The following is a 26,105-nucleotide window of genomic DNA, read 5'->3' on the forward strand; positions in this document are numbered from 1 at the left end:
TAGATATATATAATTTATGTATACGGATATGCAACAAACAAATTAAAAAATAAAATTCTAATGTACATACAAAATTACTGTGTTAGTTAATAATGAATTAAAATTATCGATGCACGTATACTTAATATAAACGCTGTTCATTACACATAAAATACACACATAAATTTATGCGTGTTTTTATTTGTCACACACACACACATATATATATATATATATATATATATATATATATATATATATATATATATATATATATATATATATATATATATATATATATATATATATACATATAGTGAGCGAGATCCATCCAATAATTAAATTGAAAACGCAAGCTTCGTGTGGATGTATATTACATAATGGAAAACACAAAGATCATTTATTCAGTCTAAATTCCTTTCTTTACGATCATCGACGCATAAAGGGCATTCAAATTGGTGTCCACTGATTGCGTGACTAACGGGGAATGTTTACAACGTCATGACACTACACGACGAAGCAAGTTTACATGCCGTGTAAGATGTTCATCCCTTTAACAGCAATATCATTGTAATTATGGTTGACAAACATGTTAGCCAGCGGATGGAATGGTATATCGTATAAGACTATGATTAAACCTTCTGACCACTAAATAAATTTTGTCCTGTATGAAACATACGCATAGTATTTGTTATCTTAAAATAAAACATCGCCGATTTTGAAAAATGTCCTGCCTTTTGAAAAAAAATCCCGCAAATGAATGGGCAGTTTTCATGATATTTTTAATGTGAAACCTTAAGAACACTCATAACGGAACAATGTTTATCCAATCTTCATGCTAACCTAGAACATATGTCTTTTTGATATCTGGTCCGAGATTGAAAATTGTTCCAGGTTTTTGAAAATCTTTTCCGCCAGGGGCGCAGTTCTTCATATATGGGTATAGTGGAACCTTGTTAGCAATATTGAAGTCACATATGGGGTTCTATCTTCATAAAACTTGCTCAGACAATATGTAATAAAATATCTGCTGACAATTAGTGCAAACTTGTGAACACATTAGCAGTCCCATTTTGTCTGTTTTATCTGTATGCAACTTGCCGCTAACCATTATTCTTGTAATATCTCGGCTGAATGCGTAAATGATTCCGGTACCCTTTAAGACATGGTCGCCATGGGCAGCTCAATTATGTCTATAAGGCTTAAGTGAACGTGCTTCCGTTCGTTCGTTTGATGTTATTTCGCGCGTTAATGAAATTATTACAGATTAAAGTAAAAAACATTATCCAGCCTCTCAACTCGTTCACCTAGACATTTTGGTTCGAACATTTTCGTTTTTACATGATTTACAGACCCTTTATCAAATAATACATTTGTATGCCCCGCATACAATACATTTGTATGCCCAGCATACAAAAAGACATTAATCATTCCATTTGTCCGTCCGTACATCAATTCGTACGTCGCTAAGTTCGTGTGTTGAAAATCTCCATATCTAATAGATGGATCGTGCTCGGATTAGCCTGTGCAGTCTGCACTGGCTATCAGGGACGACACATTACGCCTAAACTGAATTTTTGCTAAGAAGAGACTTTCTGTTTTAAGGCTGCTTATGGCAATGTAAAATACGTAAGCTTTACTTTATTTTATATGCCGGTGTTCTTGTTCAAAATTCGTTTTGTACTAAACGGTTATGTTTCACGGAACGTGAAATTTTGTAAACGATTCCAGACGTATTCAAGGATTTATTATTATACCTAAAGACATCGACACAAACTGCAAGAAAACCTGTATTTTATGCACTAAAGATGTTTGCAAATGTATTTCAAGAACTTGAAATATTTGCAAAAAAAGTTCTAAAACGCTAGAATTACATTCTGTCTAGCCCGTGTGTAAACCGCTGAAAACCCCGTTGATTCTGCATCCTGATTAGGATAATACAAGCAATATTACAATCGTCTTGACATTTTATAAGAGCGATTACTCCAAGCACTAATTCAATACCATTTACGTATTTTTCTCCCTTGATACCACATGTTTCAATCTTGTTTTACGAACAAAGCAGCTGCCAATGTAAATGTGATTAAAAGTCACCAAAACTGACGGGTGAGGATTTTCCTCTGATTTTCTCCAGCAACTCAAGAGACTATATCACATTGGTAAAAGCTATATACTTAAAATATGTGAGAGTGCGAGAGAAAAAAACAAGACCCAGTCTATAAAAGTATTCAAGACAAATGTGATTTACAACTTGATGTTTAGCTCACAAAAATACACATGTGTGAACTATTTGCTTAAACAAAAAGAAATGTGAAAGATTGAAAGGAAAAGTGAGAAATTGAAAGGAGATGTGAGAGATTGAACGGAAGTATTAGGGGAAGACAAATAAAAGTACCGTTAAATTTATAACCAAAAAATGGTGTATTCGAATATCAAAATTTAAAGTAGAAAATTGTCTTGTTTGACAGAGCTTTAGTGGTCCATGTATGCTTTGGTTTCGATTTAATAGCTTCTTTTGATCAAAGAGCATTTAAAAATGGTTATCAAACACATATCGACACGTTTATTAAAGGGAATCAGTATAAATATTAGTTTTTTATTCGATGCTTCTGCTTTCAAAGATAACGCGACAGTATCAAAGATTAACGAACAATTTCAAAACTACTAAACTACGCCGAATCGTGATGAGGCCAAAGTGTTCATAAAGTTTGTTTAAGATAACGACCACTTGAGAACCCGAGATTTTTAACCTAAATAGCTGATATTTCATTTTCTTTCGCGTTTTTCTCTACCTTCAATAGCTAATCGAGTGGCCGCATGTTGTGGCAGAAATGAGACAGTTGCTTTTCCTTGCTAGTGCGGCAGTGCTTATATACAGTATCGTTCATGATTCCATCGGGGTGAGTTTTGTTTGAACGTTGTAAATTAGCAATAAGCAATTAAAATATCTGAGATTATGAATGTTTATGTAATCATAACCGTCTAACTGTTCTTGGTTTAATATTTCTCGGAGTCACAACTTTTACTTCTCAATAATTTTTCTTCTTCAAATGCTTTGCCGATACATAAGTATTCACATGAATGTTATTTCTTGTTTTATTTGTCAAAAACAAATTCTGAAATATATTTAACAATGCATGTGGCCTCGTACTTTTCTTGCAATAAAATGAATTTATTACACAAACATTGTTATCAATAAACACATGTGCCGTACAATTTATATTTACTTTTAATAGCATCCTGCTGCAACAACAATTTTAGAACCTGATATAACGTGTGGAAACTCATGTTATGGACCAAACACCTTGAGGTGCAATCTTACAGATCCAAACCCTTGTCAGTGCAAAATCGGTTTCGATGTTAGTATAACATAAAACATTTTTCATTTTATTTCGTAGGGCTTATGGGTGAGGTAGGATATGTAAATCACGCTCGGGGATGTTTTTATTAAAGAAAACCTTCAACGCTGGGCCATTGTGGAAATTATTTTGTGACAAATTTCTAGAGCATTAAACCTTCAAACAAAGTGTAAGCGTCATTGATTATAAATTAAAATGATGTTTATTTAAGAACATGTTACTTAAACAACAACATCAAATATACCTATTCACCGCAAATACATGTGATAATTTGATGTTAACATATACCTGTTTATAAGTTATATTAGTACATAATTGGTCACGATTGTTTTTGTGAATTTTCAGGGTCTTAGATGCGAATCTGACTTTGATGAGTGCAAAAGAGGACACCCTTGTAGAAACAGAGGACCATGCACCAACACAATAGGGAGCTTCAGGTAAGGGCACGCACGATAACACAACGTATAATCATTCTCAATTGTTGATCCTAAAAAGTATTTCCTATAGTATTATTAACAATACTTGAAAGTTTTGCATAAAATCTAGATAGACCTTGATATAACTTCGTAACAAAATGAATAAAAATACAAGAAATTAAGCGCACTTTAGGTTTAACTCTACTTCAGTGTTAAACGCCTCGTTGCGCACTATGATGTTGAAACCCAGTGTTTGGTAACCCATGAACTGACTTTTGTATTGCAGACCCAACTATATTTGATGTTAAGTGTTAGCGATAATAATATAGGTCAGATGCAAAAGTGCATCAACTTAATCCCACTTCCCTCATTGTTCCTCATTATTTCACCCTTCCTCGTATTCAGCAGCAGCAGCAGCAACAGAAACATAATAATCTTTTTCCTCCGCACAATCAAACAGTCCTATATTTTAGTTTAAACCTATTTATTTTAGCTCGATTGCATCGAAAGCCGTAGGCTTATATAACCGCTCTCGAGTCCGTTTCCTGGGACTAGAACCAGTACTTGGTGTCTTTGGGGGAGATCAAAGGAACGCTCCCAGTGGGGTTCGAACCCATGACCTCCCGATCGCTAGGCGGACACCATATCCACTACGCCACGGCGATCCGATCTTGCAGTCCTATATTTTGATGAGTGTAATTGTCCATTTAAATTTCTTCATAAAACAAGAACAAAGTGACTTTGTAAATTCAATTTAAATGAAGAATTGGTAAAGCGAAATCAAATGTTCAATACTTATGTGAGTATTGTAGACTTTAGTTTAAACCTATTTATTTAAGCTTGATTGCATCAAAAGCCTAAGGCTTATATAAACGCTCTCGAGTCCGTTTCCTTGTGCTGTAGACTTGACCATGTACTCTGAAAATTAATGGTAAATTAATTGCATTTTACAGCAATTATTTATAACACGATGTTTATTACAATGAGTTACAATTATTTATTTTTACACAAAAAAATAAATTGAGAAATTATTGTTTTTGCATGTATGCGTTAAGTTGTTAATATGATGTCAATTTTATATTGTATATCATTTTCGCCGTTTGTATGGTCCAACTTTCACAGCAGGGAGAGGAATATTGATATTCACTTGTCTTTACGCCTGTCATTCCTTTTATCCGTCTGCAGGTAACTCTAAAATTATTTCTGCTAGAGGTATATAAGTAAATACAAACATATTTACCACCATTTTAACTATTGGACCTGTGCGTTTGGTTAATGTTTTCGATTTTTAAGTTTTGAGAATAAGTTGAACTTGGAGGAATCCGTGTCCTACAAGCACATGTAAAGTTGAAGGTACATTCAAAAAGCTACTACATTCACACCAAATACTGCGATGCGGTACAGTTCATGTTTTTCAATGAATGATTTGTATGTATTATCAATACAAACAACCATTACGATGCAAACTTTTGTATATAACTATTTTAATAATTTATATTGTTGTACCATTGATGAAAAGTGTTTTTACCGGGACGAGACGAAACAGAAAAAGTGTGAATAGATAAATGCTCGTTTAATTTAACTGAAAACGTAATCAATCCTAATTAAAAGACAAAAAGCTTTACGTTCAAACGATCAGCACGATCACCCCCACCTTCTACCCCCCCCCCACTAACACACATACACACATATAGACATCCACCTCATGAGTAGTAACTAGTATCTAGTTATCTAGTAACTAGTATGAGTTATCTAGTTGGGACTTTTACTAAGATCTGTGTGATTTTGATAATAAAACAATTGTAATGGAGACCAAAAGCGCTTTTTGCGAACCCTGTATGGCCATTATTTGGAACGCAAACGCGTTACAATTGATCAGTGACCTATACGATTCAAAACTCCGCCGTAATCATTAAGACCGACACGTATGACATTAACCATTTGCCTGACTGCATGATGCCTCTTGAAAATTGCCTCTGCGTGTGAAACACGTAAAGCAAATTTCGTACAAGCCAAAGGAGAAATAGACAGAAATTGAAAATACAGACCCAAACTTAAAACTTTAAAATGTGACATTGACCTAGTTTCGGGTTTAATATCCTAAGAAAATTTATGTGCGATATATATAAGTAAAGTTTCATTTGAGTCTTTAACATCTTAAACATCTATATAAGATATCAGACGGACATAAAAATAGAGGCTCTAGCATATTCCTTTTAAGTTGCACTATGCCCATGAGTCAGCGCGACTGTCTTAACTGTTCTGTCCATCGTCTCAGTGATTTTAACAGTAGAAAATTGTAGTCAATATCCTGTTTGTGGTAGATGTTTATAAAATTTGAAGTGGCCACGAATAGTACGGTTCAAATAATTGACTTTCAAGTATGACCGTGACTTTGACCTGTAGTTCCAAACTTTTGTCATTGCCATATCGTCTGAAAGACCTGAACATAGGAACACTTATGAAGGCCAATATAAGCGAATGAGACATGGAGCGGTAATGAGCATATGGCGGACACACGGAAAAACGGACTGATCGCCTGAAGCTTAGCATTCGCATAAACACCTCCAGCTTCGATAGCTTAAAAACAATAATATAATTGTTACGAATACTGAAATATATTTTGTGATAACAGTTGTGAATGCCTCCAAGGATGGTTTGGTGATCACTGTGAAAATGAAACGGGAGATCCACTACAATGTATGCCGGGATGGACTTTACCAAGATGTACAACCGACATTGACGAATGCAAAGATACGTAAGTGTAATTGAATAGTGAATTGGAAATTCCGATGTAAGTGTTTTATGACGGAAATATATATGGTTATTATATAGCATGCGATACTTTAAATTGAACACTACGTCGGACAATATTTATAGTACATTACTATTTTCATGTCCTCACATAATTAATTGTGTGACTTAAAACACACTCAGAAATAACATGAGCTTTCATTTGTTTCGTTTTTTTTTATCGTCTTTCTGTTTTAACGAAACTAGGCCAGTCCGAGTATTTTCGCTACCTGTCTTTAATTCAGATCGCTTTTTATATGCGGCCACAACCAGCTATGCAAGAATAATATGGGCAATTACACCTGTGTATGCGACGAAGGGTGGTACACCACAGACAATGGTCTTAACTGCGCGACAGATATAGACGAATGTTTGAAAGAGCCATGCTTGAACAACGGGACATGTAAAAATACTATTGGTTCTTTCCACTGCGCATGTACACAGAACTGGACTGGTTCAACGTGTGAAATAGACCTCTTGACGAGTTTTGGACCATTTTCTGGTGGTTAGTATCATCTGAACTCGTGCACCTTCATATTTTGTTACGAATATTTTCGTTTTTACCTGATCTTTAGACCTTTTTATAAAATAATACATGTGTATGCCCACGATACAAAATGAATAATCATTCCATTTTTCCGTACGTTTGTATATTCGTAAGTCGCGAAGTTTGTGTTTTGAAAATCTCCGAATCTAATAGATGGATCGCGCTCACAATTGCGATTTGGATATAACCTTTATGTTTCGATGATCGTAAAGAAAGGAATCAGGACTGAAATAATGCTATTTTTGTTTTCATTATATATATATATATATATATATATATATATATATATATATATATATATATATATATATATATATATATATATATATATATATATAAGCCGTGCTCAGACTGTGAAAATGGAGTTAAATGTATATGCGTCAAGTGTCGTCCCAGATTAACTTGTGCAATCCGCACAGGCCATCAGGGACGACACTTGTCTCCTAAACTGGATTTTTCTAAATAGAGACTTTCTGTAAATGATCAATATTATAAAAGCGCGAAGTGTCGTCCCTTGTTATCCTGTGTGGACTGCACAGGCCTATCTAACGACACTTGACGCACATGCATTTAACCCCGTTTTCACAGAGCACGGTCCATATTCACATGAAACTTGCGTTTTCAGCTTTTCTTTAACAATTGGATGGGCCTCACTCCCACTCAAGGGATTGAATAGCCCTAAAGAAGCAATTTAGTCTGCGACGATGTTTGACAAAATTATTGCCCTTTGTCTGATTTCCCATTATTTAGTATCCAGTCAAACAATTGTGTGTTTCAACTTCTCTTTAATTACTGGGTGGATCTCGCCAAAAAATCACATTGGAATAGTCGTAATGTAACATGATCGGTAAGAACGAAATTTTAGCTGAGGCCATTTTGGGCAGAATTATGGCCATTTTCCACTATATAATATATAGTCCCAAAATGTAGTTTTTAACTCATCTTTAACTTCTGTTAGAATCTCGCTCAAACTTTCACATGTGAATTACCAAAGGTCTAAGTTATCGTTAATCAAAGGAAAAGTTACTGGCTAAATCATTATTCTTTGTCTTGTGTTCTGCAGTAGAAAATATAGTGGCTTTGTCCAAATATGTGTTGTACGGGCAACAGTTATTAATACATATTTCTAGTTTAACTTGTGTAATTTGTGTTTCTGCTAGGGGACTGAACATAAAAAAATCATATTATATTTCTATACATAAATAATGGCTGCAACTACTTTACAAACATATTGACTAACACGCAAACTTTTGCCCCTTCATATTGTTGTCTGGATGTTTTCGGATTAACCATGTTTAGGGCACCTTTTTTATACAGACAAAAACCTTTTTTACTTGTGGTGAGCATAACGCCAAACTCATTGATGCAAGAATGCATTTAATTAACAAAATGTACACTAAAATGTAAAGTTGCGCAGCTGAATTTTATAAATGGGATGTTTCTAATATTAAAAGTGTTATAGCCCTTTATTAACAGATGAATTTTTTAAATAACTAAACTAAACAATCACACAGCTGTTAAAGGGATGAACATTTTATTGTCACGTAAACTGGCTTCGTCGTGTAGTTTAATGACGTTATAAACATTCCCCGTAAGTCACGCAATCAGTGGAAACCAATGTACATAAAAGGGGAAGGGAACTCTTCAACTACTGACCTAGGTAATAAGGTATGAATATACACTTGTAATGTCAACACCCATACATGCGCACATGTAAATCTAAGCTAGAATTCTTTTTCAGATATTGACGAATGCGCATCATCCCCATGTCTGCACGGTGGTAGGAGTTCAGATGGTGTCAACGCTTACACCTGTACATGTCCAGCTGGGTTCAGTGGAAGGAAGTGTCAAACCAGTGAGTAATATATTGTTTTCAATATTTTCAAGATGCAATAAAATGATCCGGACATTGCCCCCCCCCCCCCGCACGCAATATCTAGTGAATCATAGTAGAAAAGGAGATACGTTTTGAAGAAATCACTACCTCTTCTTTTAGATAAAGTTTTTTTACTAAAAAAGAAAATGACCAAAAGAAGACAATAAATGCATACATCCCTCTGAATTTTGTTATTTTTGTTGCCATATTTCTAATTCCGTGCGCCTTCTAACGGGCTGCCTTATCTCAGGTGTAATTTTTTATGTAATGACCTAGTTCACATTCAACGTTAATGACGCATGCAACTTTTGTTTGAAATAAAACTCTGCAAGTGGTGGCTACTGACCTTTATATATTCAATGCCTCTCTGTCCCGAGTTACTCGAAATAAAAAATTGCGTGTGTATATGTTTCGCTGAAAAAAAACGTGTATGCAGAATAGAGTCCAGGCAAGCACGTAATACTCTTGCGGGGTAGAAATCATAAAAGGCGACATATATATCGTCGAATTGAAATTCAATTCCAAATCAAACTGTTACCCTTGACATCAATTTTACTGGAATATTACCTCTTTTGCAAATCTTGAAGAATGCGCATCGTCCCCATGCCGTCACGGTGGTACGTGTTCAGATGGTGTTAATCGTTACACTTGTACATGTTCGGCTGGTTTCAGTGGATAGGACTGTCAAACCAGTAAGCAAGATTTGTTCACCTTTCTCAACATCCAACATTTCACGAAAACGGTACCAGTCGAATGATACTTGAATCTTAATATTATGAACTGGTTTGAAAGAACTACCGATAAGGGCTTAACATTGGAATTTGGAGCTCCATCTTATTTCGGGCGTAAATGGAAGGATGCAGAAACATATGACGACCCACCTATAAATTGTGTAACTTTTTCTGAATTATTTTCGGTTAAAACATCTACCTGGTACTGTCTCTGTTCAATTTTTATTGAGCACATGTTGTAACCATTATTCTGTAAGCAGTCAATAGAAAATTATGATGTATTTAAATACCGGAGATACGATGAGTGTTCGTTCTTTACTTATGCAGATAAAGTCAGTGTTTCCAACGTGGATCGAAATAAAACTACATATTATTTATGTTTTATTGAAATTATGTTAACACTAATGCGTTGTTGCTAAATTGAATACGAAACATGCAGATGAGGATTCATTTGAATTATTTTGTATCGCTCACGCTCGTAACATATTTGTAACACCACTAGTTATGACACGATACTATTTATATGCCCATCGTGATTCGTTGGCAAGGATTTTGAAATATTTTTGTATATATGAAACAGCATGGTCAATCATCACACGTTTTGTTTCATCGCGAGATAATAGTTATACCCCGTCAAAAATCAAACGGGGCATACAGCAGAAATCACTATAATGTCTGTCTTTCCGTTCGTCTGTTTGTTCATGGATACAAACCTATCCGCAAGCGTTCCCCTATACGTTTCAACGTGCTACATTCAACCTTGTATTGTTCCTTATGATATGAAACTGTTCATGCGAAATTTTATCGTCCAGCATTAAACATTGCAAGGTGGGTAAATGTCCATTTTTCAGCCGAGACATTCTATAACATCATGTTTATGTATATACACTTCAAGCAAATTAGTTTACCCCTTAACGAATTCAATGGTATTTACTGGAATAACCAAGGACGTAGGTTCGTCTGTTTTTCTGCTTGTCTGTCTGTTGTCGGTTGGTCTGTCAATCAGTATAGTCATCGCTTTCCGATTGCGTTCTCTTATATTTTTAGATGTTCACCATTCAAACTTTCAGGAACTTTTCTCATGATATGAAATCGTGCATGCGAAATTTTTATCAAACTTCATGAACAATTTCAAAAATTATGATTCTTCTTACACAATTTTGGAAGAGGGAATAACGACCTGAAGCGTGATTATGGGAAAACTTTCATAAAATAACAACTGCTTGTGCATGGCTTTGGTACAATGTTTATGGACGAATTTTACAAATGTTGACTCTGTAAGATATTTGTTAAGGTTCCAAAACGTCGGATCACACTCTAGGCACTACTTTTCGGGAACGATAAACGAACGCTTAACGTGGTTGATATTTTCTCTTAAGAAACAGATTCTGCTAAAATAATTGTGAAAACTTATCCCTATAGCACATGATGAATGTGTCAAATTTAATATCGGCAATGGCGCCAATATATCTCTCGTTGCAAACAATGTTGAATGTTTTACATTACCAAGGCACATTTGCTTCTTTGTCGGGACCATTTGAACAGCTTGAGTTGATTAGATGATTACTATCCGTTGACAATAGGTAAAAATGAACAGTCTTATAGTGGTATTTGACTTCGATCTCACGGTTTGGAGATACAGATCTCAGGTAACAAATTTGAACATTCGGGATATGTTACTCGAAGCTATTCTCCACAAATAATCGGGGGAATAAAAACGTGTTTTACACAACGCACGGGTTCGTCTTCCGGTCTCAAAGTTGCGCAATTGATTTAATGTCTTTATCCGTCGGCAGATTTAAGGAATAAATCTTCTTTTTTCATATTTTGTTTGGTCGTAAATCGTTTTTGTTTACAATTCAGATGTTGACGAATGTATGAGAGGTCCACGCTTATATTCTGGAACATGCATACCTAATATTGTTTCTTATGTATGTGTATGTGACATGGGTTTACAGTCATAAACTGTATGTAATTTCTTATCAGAAACACATATCTATTGTTATTATAACATAAAATATAATTGTTTCATGGCAATTTTCCTAACCTGCATATTAGGTTTTATCCTGGCTAAAACGGCAGAGGTAGGGGAGGAGCTGAAAAACAATATTATGACCTCTTGTATGCACATCGTTAGGTAGTAAACTTTGATCTAACTCAATTATGCTATACTTGTTAAGTACTTATATCAAGTCATCCATTCAGCATATACTAAGAGGTATGTGTTTTATCAAATAATATTTGCAGTAACATTAGGTAATACTTTATATTATCCTAAATATGGAAACACATAAGTTATTTATAAACATTGACAATATTCGTAATATTTAAAGGTAATTCTCGTAAATAAAAAAAAACAATACATACTGTTAATAAAACTATCACAATATTGTAAATAACTTGTATGTTTTAGCGTGTTTATGTGTTTGAGTTTTTGTGATCTCGCCTTTATTGCGTATATTAACAATTTCAGACTCCAATAAACAGTTGATGTGCTACAGTTGTGAAGACATGTCTGATCTTGCACTCTGTGATACAGTTCGGAGATGTGGCGTAGGGGAGGTGAGACGATTGAGTTTTTATCTTTAATTAATGGCGGTGTGAACAAAAGTTAATTTTACTTCATTTTAAACAACGCTTGATGGATATTGTTGTATTTTATGTATCTATATTTAGATTAAGAAATACATATTTTATCAGGTGTGTGTGGTTGAGCGAACTTATGCCAAGTACAGATCGGGATGTGCCAATAGTTCGGTAACTAAATTATATACGTTATGTAATGTATTTATAAAACATACTATATGGATTCAAATGGAAATTGTATAACCTACATGTATTGTTGCTTAATATAGTTCTCCCCTACTGGCGCTTTTTCATTAAATGTATGTTTACTACATTTCAGCTGTTACAAATGTTTATAGTAAATATTATATTTAAATTACATGCATGTATTTATATTATAATAATATTGATTCAGATTTGTACGACATATCCCAGTTCAAGACATTGTGCAGAATGTTGCAATAACGACTACTGCAATGGACGTGGATGTGGCGATGAAGGTGAACGCCATTTTAACTCGTATACATACACAAACGTAATTGAGTTATGCATGTAATAATTTAATAAGAGTCGTTATCACGTATGCGTATGCCATAATTAATTTTGTTAAATATCTGTATAGGTTTAGTTGCAAGAAACGAGCGGGGCCCACTGTGCTATGACTGCAATCACGTTCGAACCATTCAACAATGCACGTCCATAAGACCATGTAATCAACACGAGGTTTGTTTAAATACGAGTATAGTAAGTTCAGGTTAAATTGTGAACGACTAATTTATTGTTTAAAATATTTTTTTAACATTGATTTATATATTAAACACGTTAATTGTAACATCGGTTTCTCATTGTAAGTGTTCACAATAACTACCTGATGCACACATTTAAAAACTGTTAAACAATAGCAAGATTTAATAGCATTTTGCTTTTCTTATACAAACTTCTCATTTTCTAGACATGCAGTATCGAGGAATTCGAATGGCTGAATCTCACACACTTCAAGATTGGGTGTGTGGATACACCGGTATGTCGGTGTACTTATAATAAAACATTAATTCATACTGATATTTTAAATTGATGTTTATAAACATCCCATGCGGATCGCGTATTGCAAATATGTATTTTGGTTTTAAATTAACACATTTATAAAATTCATAATGATAAGTGCCAAGTGTGTAATATTTTAAAACAAAACCAATTGATTGAAATATAATAACTAGACTATTATAGAGTTATTACACACTTTTACTTGCTTTATACTTAATGAATTTTCAGTGCAGCGCTATTGGGAACGGTAGTTCTGCGATCTTTGCCACGTTGCAAATCGTGTTGTGATCAAGACTTTTGCAACACAAATTGCACACACCATCAGTCCATACTCATAATTGGTAACCAACCATATTTTCCTAGGAAACATTGTTTATACATCGGATAGGTCAGCTCTGTAGATGATATTATAGGAAAGAAATTCGCTATACACATTCCTTTAGATTATAAGAGCTTATTAGTTTATGCAACACTAACAAAACAAAACTATTCAGCACTACAGTTTTTTTACAATCTGATAGCCTACCAACATGTAATGCGAACAAACATCCAGTTTAACAAGTAATTATTGATTTGGAGCTTCTAAATTACATTGGAGATAGTATGAACAGTGATAAAGTTAATGTTGCAAGAGAATGTCCTGTGTGTAATAATCATATTGAAGGCAACAAATGCATTACAAGAAAAGAACAGCGCACGGAGACAACATCCTTTGTTGCTCATCAATTGTAAATATAAATTGACTCGAAAAGGAGAAAGATTTTTTTTATAATAATATGGAAAATAGTTCGTGTGAAATAAAAAAAGAAACGATTGATTGAACGTTATTATATGCCCGCTGTGTATATATGTTTATGTTCATTTTATTGTAATATTCGTAAATGTTAGGTATTTGTCCGTTGTTAAATTATGTATACCGCAATAATATATGTTGATAGTTTATTTCAGGCTGACAAGACGATCACCTTGCAAAAGAATTGCGAATCTGTATTGAGAGTGCGTTTACAATGTGCAAACGTGCATATGAAAATTAAATATACAGCAAAAACTGTTGTCTCACATACTTATATTATATATTTTCCCTTTAACTTGATGCCTATCATCAAATTCACACTTATTACAAAACAACTTCGTGCATACTTCTGATATTATAATATAGCATATTCATACTCAGGGTGACAATTGGTATCGAGCGGTTTTTATAAATAGACAATATTATTGTTTTATAAATTATTTTTTTTATTATTGCGTTACACACAGGTCGAAACTTTATAATGCTTAGCAAAACATTGATATTAGCTTTTTTTATAATTCTTTGAAAGATTTTACCACATGAGCCTTAAGATTTGAAGTTATTATTATGTTTGTACTTGTACTTTTGATAACGGTGATATTGTGATATAAAGCGAGTATAAACAATTTGAATGAGACATTTGAATTTAGATAAAACGTTGAAGAATAAAGAATGTGTTGTAAAGTCGAAAACTTCATGTCCACAAGATCAGTTCACTATTAGTCCACTTTTGTGTGCAGATATGTTGAAAAGACACATATATACCATTGTTGGTTCTGCATCAAATACGAGTATGACTATGCAGAATGTTAATATACCGATTGTTGATGTCCATAAACACTTAGGAGTATTTATGTCTAATGACTGTACTTGGCATGCACATATATCGTATGTAAAGGAAAAAGCATGGAAACGAGTCCATATAATGCGTCGACTTAAAACAATTCTTGATAGAAAAACGCTCGAGAAAATATACTTTGCTTTTATAAGACCTATTCTTGATTATTCAAACACTGTTTTTGATAATTGTACACAATATGAAAAAGATGAACTTGAAAAAATCCATAATGAAGCCGCGCGAATTACATCTGGATGCACGCGATTAGTCTCTTTAGAAGACCTTTTAAATGAGCTAGGGTGGGAAACCATCAGCCAACGTAGACGCAAACACAAATTGATATAATGTATAAAATGAATTCCACCAATGTCCCAAACTACATTCAATGCCTCTTGCCTCCAACAGTTGGTTCACGTAACAATTACTCTCTAAGAAATGCATCACATCTACAAACAATTCAAGCCCGAACATCACTCTATTCAAGTTCTTTCCTACCATCTACTGTTTCTGAATGGAATAATCTTCCCGACGACATAAAACATGCCGAAACGCTCAATTCCTTCAAAAGACTTATTAACATTGATCGACCGACTTCTAATCCTTTATTTTCATATGGCGATAGACGCTCTCAATTGTTACATACGCGCTTAAGAACAAAATGTAGCGCCTTAAATGATCATCTCTTTAGACGCAACATAATTACATCTCCTGTTTGTCTCTGTGGACTTCATGAAACTACGTCACACTACTTTCTTGAATGCATTCAGTATATACATATTCGCGGTGAACTTCTTAACACAATATCCAATTATTCTGTCCCATGCGTTGAAACTATTCTATATGGAGACGAAACTAGGAACTACATAACCAATACTAAAATAGCTGATGCAGTTCACAAATTTATTATAAAAAGCAAGCGATTTGATACCTAATATGCTACAGAACGACTCACAAACTCCTTCTCTTTTTCACTTTAGACCAAACTAACCTCCTTAACGGTCTCCTTTCTTTTCTTTCCTAACTTTCATCTTTATCATCTTCAATTTAAAAAAAAACTCAACTTATTATTTGTATTGTGTTAATGAAACTCCATAATTTGAGCTTCTATGTCTAACCATACTGTTAATTTTGTCTTATATAACCAATTATGTCCAATAACATGCAACTCTTTATATACCAAGGGAGAAGAACACTATAAGACTTTGTCTTCCGTTCAAATCCTTTTCAAAGTTGAATATATGTTTAATGTTGTATGATATTGTATGTATAAATGATATTTATTTGTTTGAATAAAATATATTTAAACTAAATACGAGTAAACGTGTCGGTATTTGTACTTGAATTTGTTGTTTGAATTTTGTTTTTTAAGTAAGCACTATTGGAATAAAGTTAGGACTATAAGATAGGTTATATATTTTTTTAACATTCCGATTTCATAGTCATATAGTATTTCAACGTTGAGAAAATAATATTTTGATATTACACTCCCGTATACTCGCTTTAATACCGTGCATATCTTAGAGGTGAGTGATCACTCTTCGTTTCCTACTGTACCTGCGTATCGCAAAATGTTTTGGCATTATTTTTTTCTAAGAGATAATCAATCGAGTATAACTGCCACATTTGTGTGGAAAGTTTAATATTTTCTCCGTAAAAAAGGGATATTTTGATCGATGTATAACGATAATAGAGGTTATAACGAATCTAGATATATTTAAATTGCCGTCAATGTATATAGGCATTTAACAAACATATCGACTGTACCGTCTATTTGTGCGTTTTAGTCTAAGCTCCTAAATAAATAATCTTTAAAATATTACGAGAATAACCCGTGCATAGTTCCATGTAAATGAATATTCGAAATTGGATTTACACCAGAAACTATTTAACAGGGCGGTGACTTTCTATTCCAAGAACTGTCACTGTATTCAGCGAAAATGTTCGATTTTTTTAAAGAACCAAACGTTAAACCAACGCGCCTTCTCGCTTAGTGCATTTAATAACACCGTTACATTTGTGCTTATAAAGAAATAGATAGGTAGCTTATTCAAGAAATTGTAAATTTATCATGTAAATAACACAATAAGGCCGGAATGACACATGATCGTCATGGTTATAACAGTTAAACGAATGAGAATAAACAGTTTCATAAGGATTTAAAGAACATACACTTTATCACGTTGCGCCTTACCGTCTGTCTTGTTAAGCTCCACAAAGAATTATAATTAAAAAAGAAAATTAGAATGTGATATCTAAGTACACATGTTCTGTCTGTTCTTTACCTTTTTAAAGTATTATTTAAGTATTAAAACATCATTTTTCTGATGTATATACCAGTTTCTATTTGATCATTAAGTTTAAATAAATGATGCATGGTCGTCGTCAGTTTAGCGCTGGTATAGGTCATCATGACTGTATGCCCTAAGTCGTCATTCCGTCCGTCGTCCGAAGGTTTTACATGCGAACGACATCTCACTCTTAATCCCTGTCTTTACCAGAAATTATCATTGTTTGACCGTCTTTAAAACTTATCCATATAGTTCCGCTTCGGTGCATATGTAGGTCACTTGAGCCTGCAAGAAGTAGTCCGGTACTTATCTTGTAAACATCGTGCCACTTGAGACAAACTCTGGCCACGACCCTGGGTTCACATGCAGGCTGTCCCCCCAGGGTCCTTTAGCACAGGGGAAGACATGTTTCAGAATTTACGTATCAGTTGTAAACATGTTCCTGAATATTCAAATCATGGACAACCCTGAGTTTAAATATATAAATTCTATCTTGTATGTACTTGTTTTAGCTCTTAATATATATAGAAAGTATATAAACATAAAAAGAAAGTTGCGATGCCCTAATACAAAAACTATAAAGATAATGTCAAATTGTTAGATAAAGTATGTATTGTTAAAAACGAGCACACACTATTTGCAGCAATAAGGAACGAGTGTAAGACAACCACGCTCTTCTTGCGCGATAAGACTGAATTCAGCATATAAGTTGTAACTAATTAAGAACAGACGAACGCGTATGTGATGTACATTCGAACAAAACAACGGAAAGGCCATGGTAATAAATTAGACACAATACTTATTTTTCAACAAATAATACGCATAACTTTGCTTATTGCACATGCCAAGAAGAACAAATCGCAGACCAGAACCGAAGTTTATTTTCAACTTTCATGTCTTTCTTGTATTGTTGAAAAAGCCATGGGTATAACACTGTTCTCACTTTAAGATAATTAAAGCTTGTAATTATTAATTTGGATGGATTAAAATAATTTACAATTATACTTCATGTAAAATAAACATCTTTTAGAAAGGAAATACAGTTTATTTGGAAAATAGCCAATTGATGTAAAACATTTTCACAGTCGAAAAAACACTACATATGCATGGAATAACACCGATGCTCATTCTTGTACATGTAAAAAACATGTAAACTGTTATTATTCATATAAACATAATCGACTTTAAATTGTTATTATATAAGAATGATTAAATACTGAAGAAAAGCATATATATTGTAAGAAGAATCACTGCGCACATGTTTATCTATAATTTTATAGAAGTAGTTGTTGAAGTTTGTGATTGCACAAAACTAGTGATAAAAACGTCTGTTTCAATTTGAAATGACTTTCGCTAAAAGGTATGTGAAGTTGGCTGTTAGATGTTAGCTGTTAATCAAATGTTTAAAATAGAAATGCACAGCTGTGCATTGGGTGTTAATCAGATGTTTAAAATACAAATGCACAGTTGTGCATTGGATGTTCGTCAGATGTTTAAAAAACAAATGCACAGCTGTGCATTGGGTGTTCATCAGATGTTTAAAAAAGAAATGCACAGCTGTGCATTGGGTGTTCGTCAGATGTTTAAATTAGAAATGCATAGCTGTGCATTAGGTGTTTGTCAGATGTCTAAAATAGAAATGCACAGTTTTGCATAGGGTATACATCAGATGTTTAAAATAGAAATACATAGCTGTGTATTGGGTGTCCGTCAGATGTTAAAATAGAAACGAAAAGCTGTGCATTGGGTGTTCGTCATATGTTTAAAATTAAAATGCACAGCTGTGCATTGGGTGTTCCGCAGATGTTTAAAATAGAAATGCATAGCGGTGCATTAGGTGTTCGTCAGATGTTAACAATTTAAATGCACAGCCGTGCATTGGGTGTTCATAACATGTTTAATATATAAATGCATAGCTGTGCATTGGGTGTTCGTCAGATGTTTAAAATAGAAATACACAGCTATGCATTTGGTATTCATCAGATGTTAAAATAGAAACGCATAGTTGTATTGGGTGTTCGTCAGATGTTTAAAATCTAAATGCACAGCTGTGCATTGGGTGTTCAGCAGACGTTTTAAATAGGAATGCATAGCTGCGCATCGGGTGTTCGGCAGATGTTGAAAATAGAAATGAACAGCAGTGCATTGGTGGTTAATCAGATGTTTAAAATAGAACTGCACAGATGTGCTTTGGGTGTTCATCAGATCTTTAAACCAGAAATGCACAGCTGTGGATTGGGTGTTCGTCAGATGTTTAAAATAGAAATGCATAGCTGGGCATTAGGTGTTCGTCAGATGTTTACAATTTAAATGCACAGCTGTTCATTGGGTGTTCATCAGATGTTTAATATATAAATGCATAGCTGTGCATTGGGTGTTCGTCAGATGTTAAAATAGAAACGCAAAGCTGTGCATTGGGTTTTCGTCAGATGTTTAAAACAGAAATGCACAGCTGTGCATTGGGTGTTAATCAGATGTTTAAAATTGAAATGCACAGCTGTGCATTGGGTGTTAATCAGATGTTTAAAATAGAAATGCACAGCTGTGCATAGGGTGTTCGTCAGATGTTTAAAATACAAATGCACAGCTGTGCATTGGGTGTTCATCAGATGTTTAAAAAAAATGCACAGCTGTGCATTGGGTGTTCGTCAGATGTTTACAATTTAAATGCACAGCTTTGCATTGGGTGTTCATCAGATGTTTAATATATAAAGCATAGCTGTGCATTGGGTGATAATCAGATGTTTAAAAAAGAAAAGCACAGCTGTGCTTTGGATGTTCATCAGATGTTTAAAATAGAAATGCACAGCTGTGCATTGGGTGTTCATAAGATGTTTAAAATAGAAATACATAGTTGTGAATTGGGTGTCCGTCAGATGTTACAATAGAAACGCAAAGTTGTGCATTGGGTGTATGTCATATGTTTAAAATACAAATGCACAGCTGTGCATTGGGTGTACATCAAATGTTCAATATATAAATGCATAGCTGTGCATTGGGTGTTCGTCAGATGTTTAAAATAGAAATGCACAGCTATGCATAGGGTGTTCATGAGATGTTTCAAATAGAAATACATAGCTGTGTATTGGGTGTCCGTCAGATGTTAAAAGAGAAACACCAAGTTGTGCATTGGGTGTTCATCAGATGTTTAATATTTAAATGCACAGCTGTGCATTGGGTATTCATCAGATGTTTAAAATAGGAATGCATAGCTGCGCATCGGGTGTTCGGCAGATGTTTAAAATAGAAATGAACAGCAGTGCATTGGTTGTTCATCAGATTTTTAAAATAGAAATGCACAGCTGTGCATTGGGTGTTCGTCAGATGATTAAAATAGAAAAGCATAGCTGTGCATTAGGTGTTCAACAGATGTTTAAAACAGAAATGCACAGCTGTGCATTGGGTGTTCGTCAGATGTTTAAAATAGAGGTGCACAGCTTTGCATTGGGTGTTCATCAGATGTTTAAAAAAGAAATGCACAGCTGTGCATTGGGTGTTCGTCAAATGTTTAAAAAAGAAATGCACAGCTGTGTATTGGGTGTTCGTCAGATGTTTAAATTAGAAATGCATAGTTGTGTATTAGGAGTTCGTCAGATGTTTGCAATTTAAATGCACATATGTGCATTGGGTGTTCAACAGATGTTTAATATATAAATACATAGCTGTGCATTTGGTGTTAGTCAGATGTTTAAAATAGAAATGCACAGCTTTGCGTTGGGTGTTAATCAGATGTTTATAATACAAATGCACAGCTGTGCATTGGGTGTTCATCAAATGTTTAATATATAAATGCATAGCTGTGCATTGGGTGTACGTCAGATGTTTAAAATACAAATGCACAGCTGTGCATCGGATGTTCGTCAGATGTTTAAAATACCAATGCACAGTTGTTCATTGGGTGTTCGTCAGATGTTAAAATAGAAACGCATAGCAGTGCATTGGGTGATAATCAGATGTTTAAAAAAGAAAAGCACAGCTGTGCTTTGGATGTTCATCAGATGTTTAAAATAGAAATGCACAGCTGTGCATTGGGTGTTCATAAGATGTTTAAAATAGAAATACATAGTTGTGAATTAGGTGTCCGTCAGATGTTACAATAGAAACGCAAAGTTGTGCATTGGGTGTATGTCATACGTTTAAAATACAAATGCACAGCTGTGCATTGGGTGTACATCAAATGTTCAATATATAAATACATAGCTGTTCATTGGGTGTTCGTCTGATGTTTGCAATTTAAATGCACATATGTGCATTGGGTGTTCATCAGATGTTTAATATATAAACGCATAGCTGTGCATTGGGTGTTCGTCAGATGTTTAATATAGAAATGCACAGCTGTGCATTCGGTGTTCGTCAGATGTTTAAAATAGAAATGCACAGCTGTGCATTGGGTGTTCATCAGATGTCTAAAATAGAAATGTATATATGTCATTGGGTTAACGGGAGATGTTTAAAATAGAAATGCATAGCTGTGTATTGGGTGTTCGTCTGATATTTAAAATAGAAATGCACAGCTGTGCATTAGGTGTTCAACAGATGTTTAAAATAGAAATGCACAGCTGTGCATTGCGTGTTCGTCAGATGTTTAAAATAGAGGTGCACAGCTTTGCATTGGGTGTTCATCAGATGTTTAAAATAGAAATGCACTGCTGTGCATTGGATGTTCGTCAGATGTTTAAAATAGAAATGCATAGCTGTGCATTGGGTGTTCGGGAGATGTTTAAAATATAAATGCACAGCTGTGCATCGGGTGTTCGTAAGATGTTTAAAATAGAAATGCACAGCTTTGTATTGGGTGTTCATCAGATGTTTAAAATAGAAATACATAGCTGTGCATTGGGTGTTCGTAAGATGTTTAAAATAGATATGCACAGCTGTGCATTGGGTGTTCATGAGATGTTTAAATTAGAAATGCATAGATGTGCATTGGGTGTTTGGGAGATATTTAAAATAGAAATGCACAGCTGTGCATTGGGTGTTTGTTAGATTTTCAAAAAAGAAATGCATCGCTGTGCATTGGTTGTTCATCAGATGTTTAAAATAGAAATGCACTACTGTGCATTGGTTGTTCCTGAGATGTTTAAAATAGAACTGCACAGCTGTGCATTGGGTGTTCGTGAGATGTTTTAAATAGAAATGCACAGCTGTGCATTGGGTGTTCGTCAGATGTTTAAAATAAAAATTCATAGCTGTGCATTGGGTGTTCGGGAGATGTTTAAAATAGAAATGCACAGCTGTGCATTGGGTGTTCGTCAGATGTTTAAAATAGAAATGCACAGCTGTGCATTGGGTGTTCATCAGATGTGTAAAATTGAAAAGCACAGCTGAGCATCGGGTGTTCGTGAGATGTTTAAAATAGAAATGCACAGCTGTGCATTGAGTGTTCGTGAAATTTTTAAAAAAGAAATGCACAGCCGTGCATTGGGTGTTCGTTAGATGTTTAAAATAGAAATGCACAGCTGTGCATTGGGTGTTCGTCAGATGTTAAAATAGAAATGTACAGCTGTGCAATGGGTGTTCGTCAGATGTTTAAAATAGAAATGCATAGTGTTCGACAGGGTTTAAAATTGCAATGAACAGCTCTTCACCAGATCTTTGCAAGGTATTCGAATTATTAAATGTTGATTGCGGCCGTACGAATCCGGACTTTCAAGCATCACAATGCATAGCTATACACTAGGTGGTCGATACGTTTTCAAATTACAATTAAGAGCGGTTCACCAGGTATTCGCCAGGTATTCATATACGAAATGGGGAATCTGCGCATTGAGCAGTGCTTTTAAGTTTTGTACTGGGTGATCGACAGGGTTTAAAATAAAGAACTTTTATCCAGGTATTCACCAGGTATTCGAATAATGAAATGTTGTTTGCGGCCGTATAAAGCCGGACTTTCATGGATCATAATGCATAACTGTGCACTAGGTGTTTGGTACGTTTTCAAATTGCAATGAAGAGCTGGTCTCCAGGTGTTCACCTGGTATTTAAATAAGAAAATGATGACTGCTGATGTATTGAGCTTGGCTTTTAAGTTGCATAATGCATAGCAGTGCACTTTGTGTTCAAAGGGTTTTAAATTATAATGAATAACTCTTCACAACATCTTCGCCAGGTATTCGAATAATTAAATTGTGTTTGCGGCCGTAAAAAGCCGGGCTGTCAAACATCACACTGCATAGCTATGCGCCAGATGTTCAATACGTTTTCAAAGTACATAAACAGCTGTTCACCAGGTGTTCGCCAGGTATTGAAACAAGAAAATTGCGATTTCCGCCGTATTGAGCACAGCTTGCATGCATAATAATGCATAGCTATGCATTAGGTGTTCGATAGGGTTTCATATTGCAATGAAAAGCTCTTCACCAGATCTTTTCCAGGTATTCGAATTATGAAATGTTGTTTGTGGTCGTATAACACCGGACTTTCAAGCATCACAATGCATAGCTATGCACCAGGTGTTCGATAAGTTTTAAAATTGCAATGAACAGCTCTTCACCAGATCTTCGCCAGGTATTCGAATTATGAAATGTTGATTGTGAAATTGGAAATTGACCGATGCAAATTCCTCTTCTTCTTTTTTTAACACAGGAATCCACGAATATATGTGTCCACAAAGAAGCACACACTGAATTTTATGCGGACGAATATAAATGATTTTACAGTATATTATTTAGGCCCTGACATACTGAATCAATTTAACAGATCCTTGTATAAGTATGTTACTCTTGTTGACAGAAGCTTGGCTCATAACACAGGCTGCGGTGCAATTAGTATTTCAAATTTAAGGTAAAGTTATTATCTTTTTAATAAAAGCTGAAGGCGGTATAAGACCTTTGTTATTGTCACTGAAAAGAGTTTATTTAGGTATGAACTAATTCCTGTGTTATTCATCCTATATGTGGAAATTAGTTTTAGCCTACAATCACACACTATGTGATCAATAATCATGCAATCTTGAGTATGTGTGATAGCCTGGTAGGGCTACATTTCACTAACATTGCTGGTAATGAAATAGCTTCAAAATTGCCTTGTGAAAATTCTGGATATAACATTTATTGTCCAATCTTTATAACATTCCAACTGAACAATGATTTCTTAGCCTAGGCAAACTGTAGTCATGTTAAGATAAAAAACAACAACAGGTCAAGGTTATTAGGTCAAGGCAAAAAGAAAAGTTGTTCTCATTACTGACAATATATTTTGTATTGCCAGAGCATTTGTTTGAAGGATATTTTTGTCTCTATTGAAACTGTGTCATGCCCCTTGGTTAGTTCGAGGTTATAGCACCTTGAATGATTTAAAGTAGATAATCTGTTTTTCCATATGACTGGATTAATCCGTTCTTTGTATTTATTGTTCAATTTGTTCAATTTTGTAATGATTCTTTTAGCTGTCATATTTTCAGGAATTTGTATTTGTGTCAAAGTGAAGTCCCAAGGTAAAAACACCACAAAAGAAACCAATGAAGGAATTTAAATGTTTCTTGTTAAAAGTGAACAGTGCCAGGGCTATTTCACCTTAATAAATAGAGGCCTGCTTCAGGCCACTCCACAATTCCAAAGCGTAGTGTTTTTTCACAATTCTGAGCTAAAAATCACAAATTTAATAAAGAAATGAAAACTCAAGAGCATGAATTTTCATGTATTAGTTCATTCATATTGGGCCCAATAAAATGCAGATATTTTTAATATATATATATTGGTCAAAATACAATATAATCTGCATAATTATTTTTAAACTATGACTAATTCTCAACTGTGTTTATATTGTTTCTAAAATTTGATTTTTTATTTCGACACAATTACGTGCCAATTTTCACAAAATATCCAGGTAAGGGTGTCTTCAAAAAATTGGATGAAAAACCCCTGAGTGCTTAGTCTAACTGTGCATATTGTCAGGAGTTTGTATTTGGCTCAAGGTAACATGGCCATAACATAGACTTTCCTTGCCAGCGCTTCTTGTCATAAAGCAATGAAAGAATATCATTTAAACTTGCATAAAGTGAACTTGAATAAAGTAATTAGTACCTAGCCTAGTTGTGAATATTGTCAGGAATTTATATTTTGGCAAAGGTAACAAGGTGAAAAAAATTCATTGTCAACACTTCTTTTCATAAATCACTGAAAGGATATCACTTAAACTTGATTGAAGAGATCAGTACTAAACCTAGTTATTCATTTTGACAGGGTTGTTCATTAAGGTCAATGTTAGGTTTACAAGGTAAAACATATGATTATCTTGTCAGAAAATCTTTTCATAAACCACTGAAACTATTTCGATCAAACGTATTAGGACTGAGTACAGAGGCTTCATATTGTCAGGAAGTATTCTGTGGGTGAAGGGCATGAACTCAAAATATATGACTTTCTTTTCAGCTATTTTTGTACAGCAATGTCAATTTCAGCAGAGCTTTATCAACATGACAGCACAATTTGTACAGCTTTATCACCTTGACGGCAAAGTCCTAAACCATGGGGGGGGGGAGGTCCATATCCGCACTGTTCGGTCATATCCGCGGATATGAGTCATATACGCATTTTAGACGGACCGCTTTTTACCCGGGATACTCGTGATACCTTCCCGAATGGGAGACAACTTCTTAATTACGAAAAGACAGAATAGCACTTAATGGAAACATGTATGTTCTGGCAGGTGTTACAATGTTCACCGAAGGACATTTTGTGCTCTGTTTTTTCTCGATGGACAATGCTATTGGTATGACGGTTTAGTGGGGCACTTGAAATTACCACCTCCTAAATATGCAGTGGATTACTTCCCGACACAGGCTTTATAATGTAGAGTGTGATTTGGGTATCCGTGTGAATATAACAAGTATTTTGAAGGAACAATCACAGTGCATGTTGTCTGAAATATGCAAA

General features: G+C 34.5%; 1 protein-coding gene across 1 annotated transcript in view; it reads left to right on the forward strand.

Moving 5' to 3' along the window:
- Positions 1-26,105, forward strand: part of LOC127835511 (neurogenic locus notch homolog protein 2-like) — a 128,583-nt gene that overhangs the window by 43,444 nt on the left and 59,034 nt on the right. Inside the window, exons 18-28 of the mRNA XM_052361951.1 lie at positions 2,809-2,879; positions 3,216-3,338; positions 3,684-3,775; positions 6,390-6,512; positions 6,793-7,052; positions 8,836-8,949; positions 12,175-12,263; positions 12,402-12,458; positions 12,682-12,766; positions 12,889-12,989; positions 13,219-13,287. Coding sequence (XP_052217911.1) covers positions 2,809-2,879; positions 3,216-3,338; positions 3,684-3,775; positions 6,390-6,512; positions 6,793-7,052; positions 8,836-8,949; positions 12,175-12,263; positions 12,402-12,458; positions 12,682-12,766; positions 12,889-12,989; positions 13,219-13,287 — 1,184 coding nt within the window. The remainder of the gene's footprint in view (positions 1-2,808; positions 2,880-3,215; positions 3,339-3,683; positions 3,776-6,389; positions 6,513-6,792; positions 7,053-8,835; positions 8,950-12,174; positions 12,264-12,401; positions 12,459-12,681; positions 12,767-12,888; positions 12,990-13,218; positions 13,288-26,105) is intronic.

The sequence above is a fragment of the Dreissena polymorpha genome, chromosome 6, assembly GCF_020536995.1.
Source record: "Dreissena polymorpha isolate Duluth1 chromosome 6, UMN_Dpol_1.0, whole genome shotgun sequence".
Classification (NCBI taxonomy): Eukaryota; Metazoa; Mollusca; class Bivalvia; order Myida; family Dreissenidae; genus Dreissena; species Dreissena polymorpha.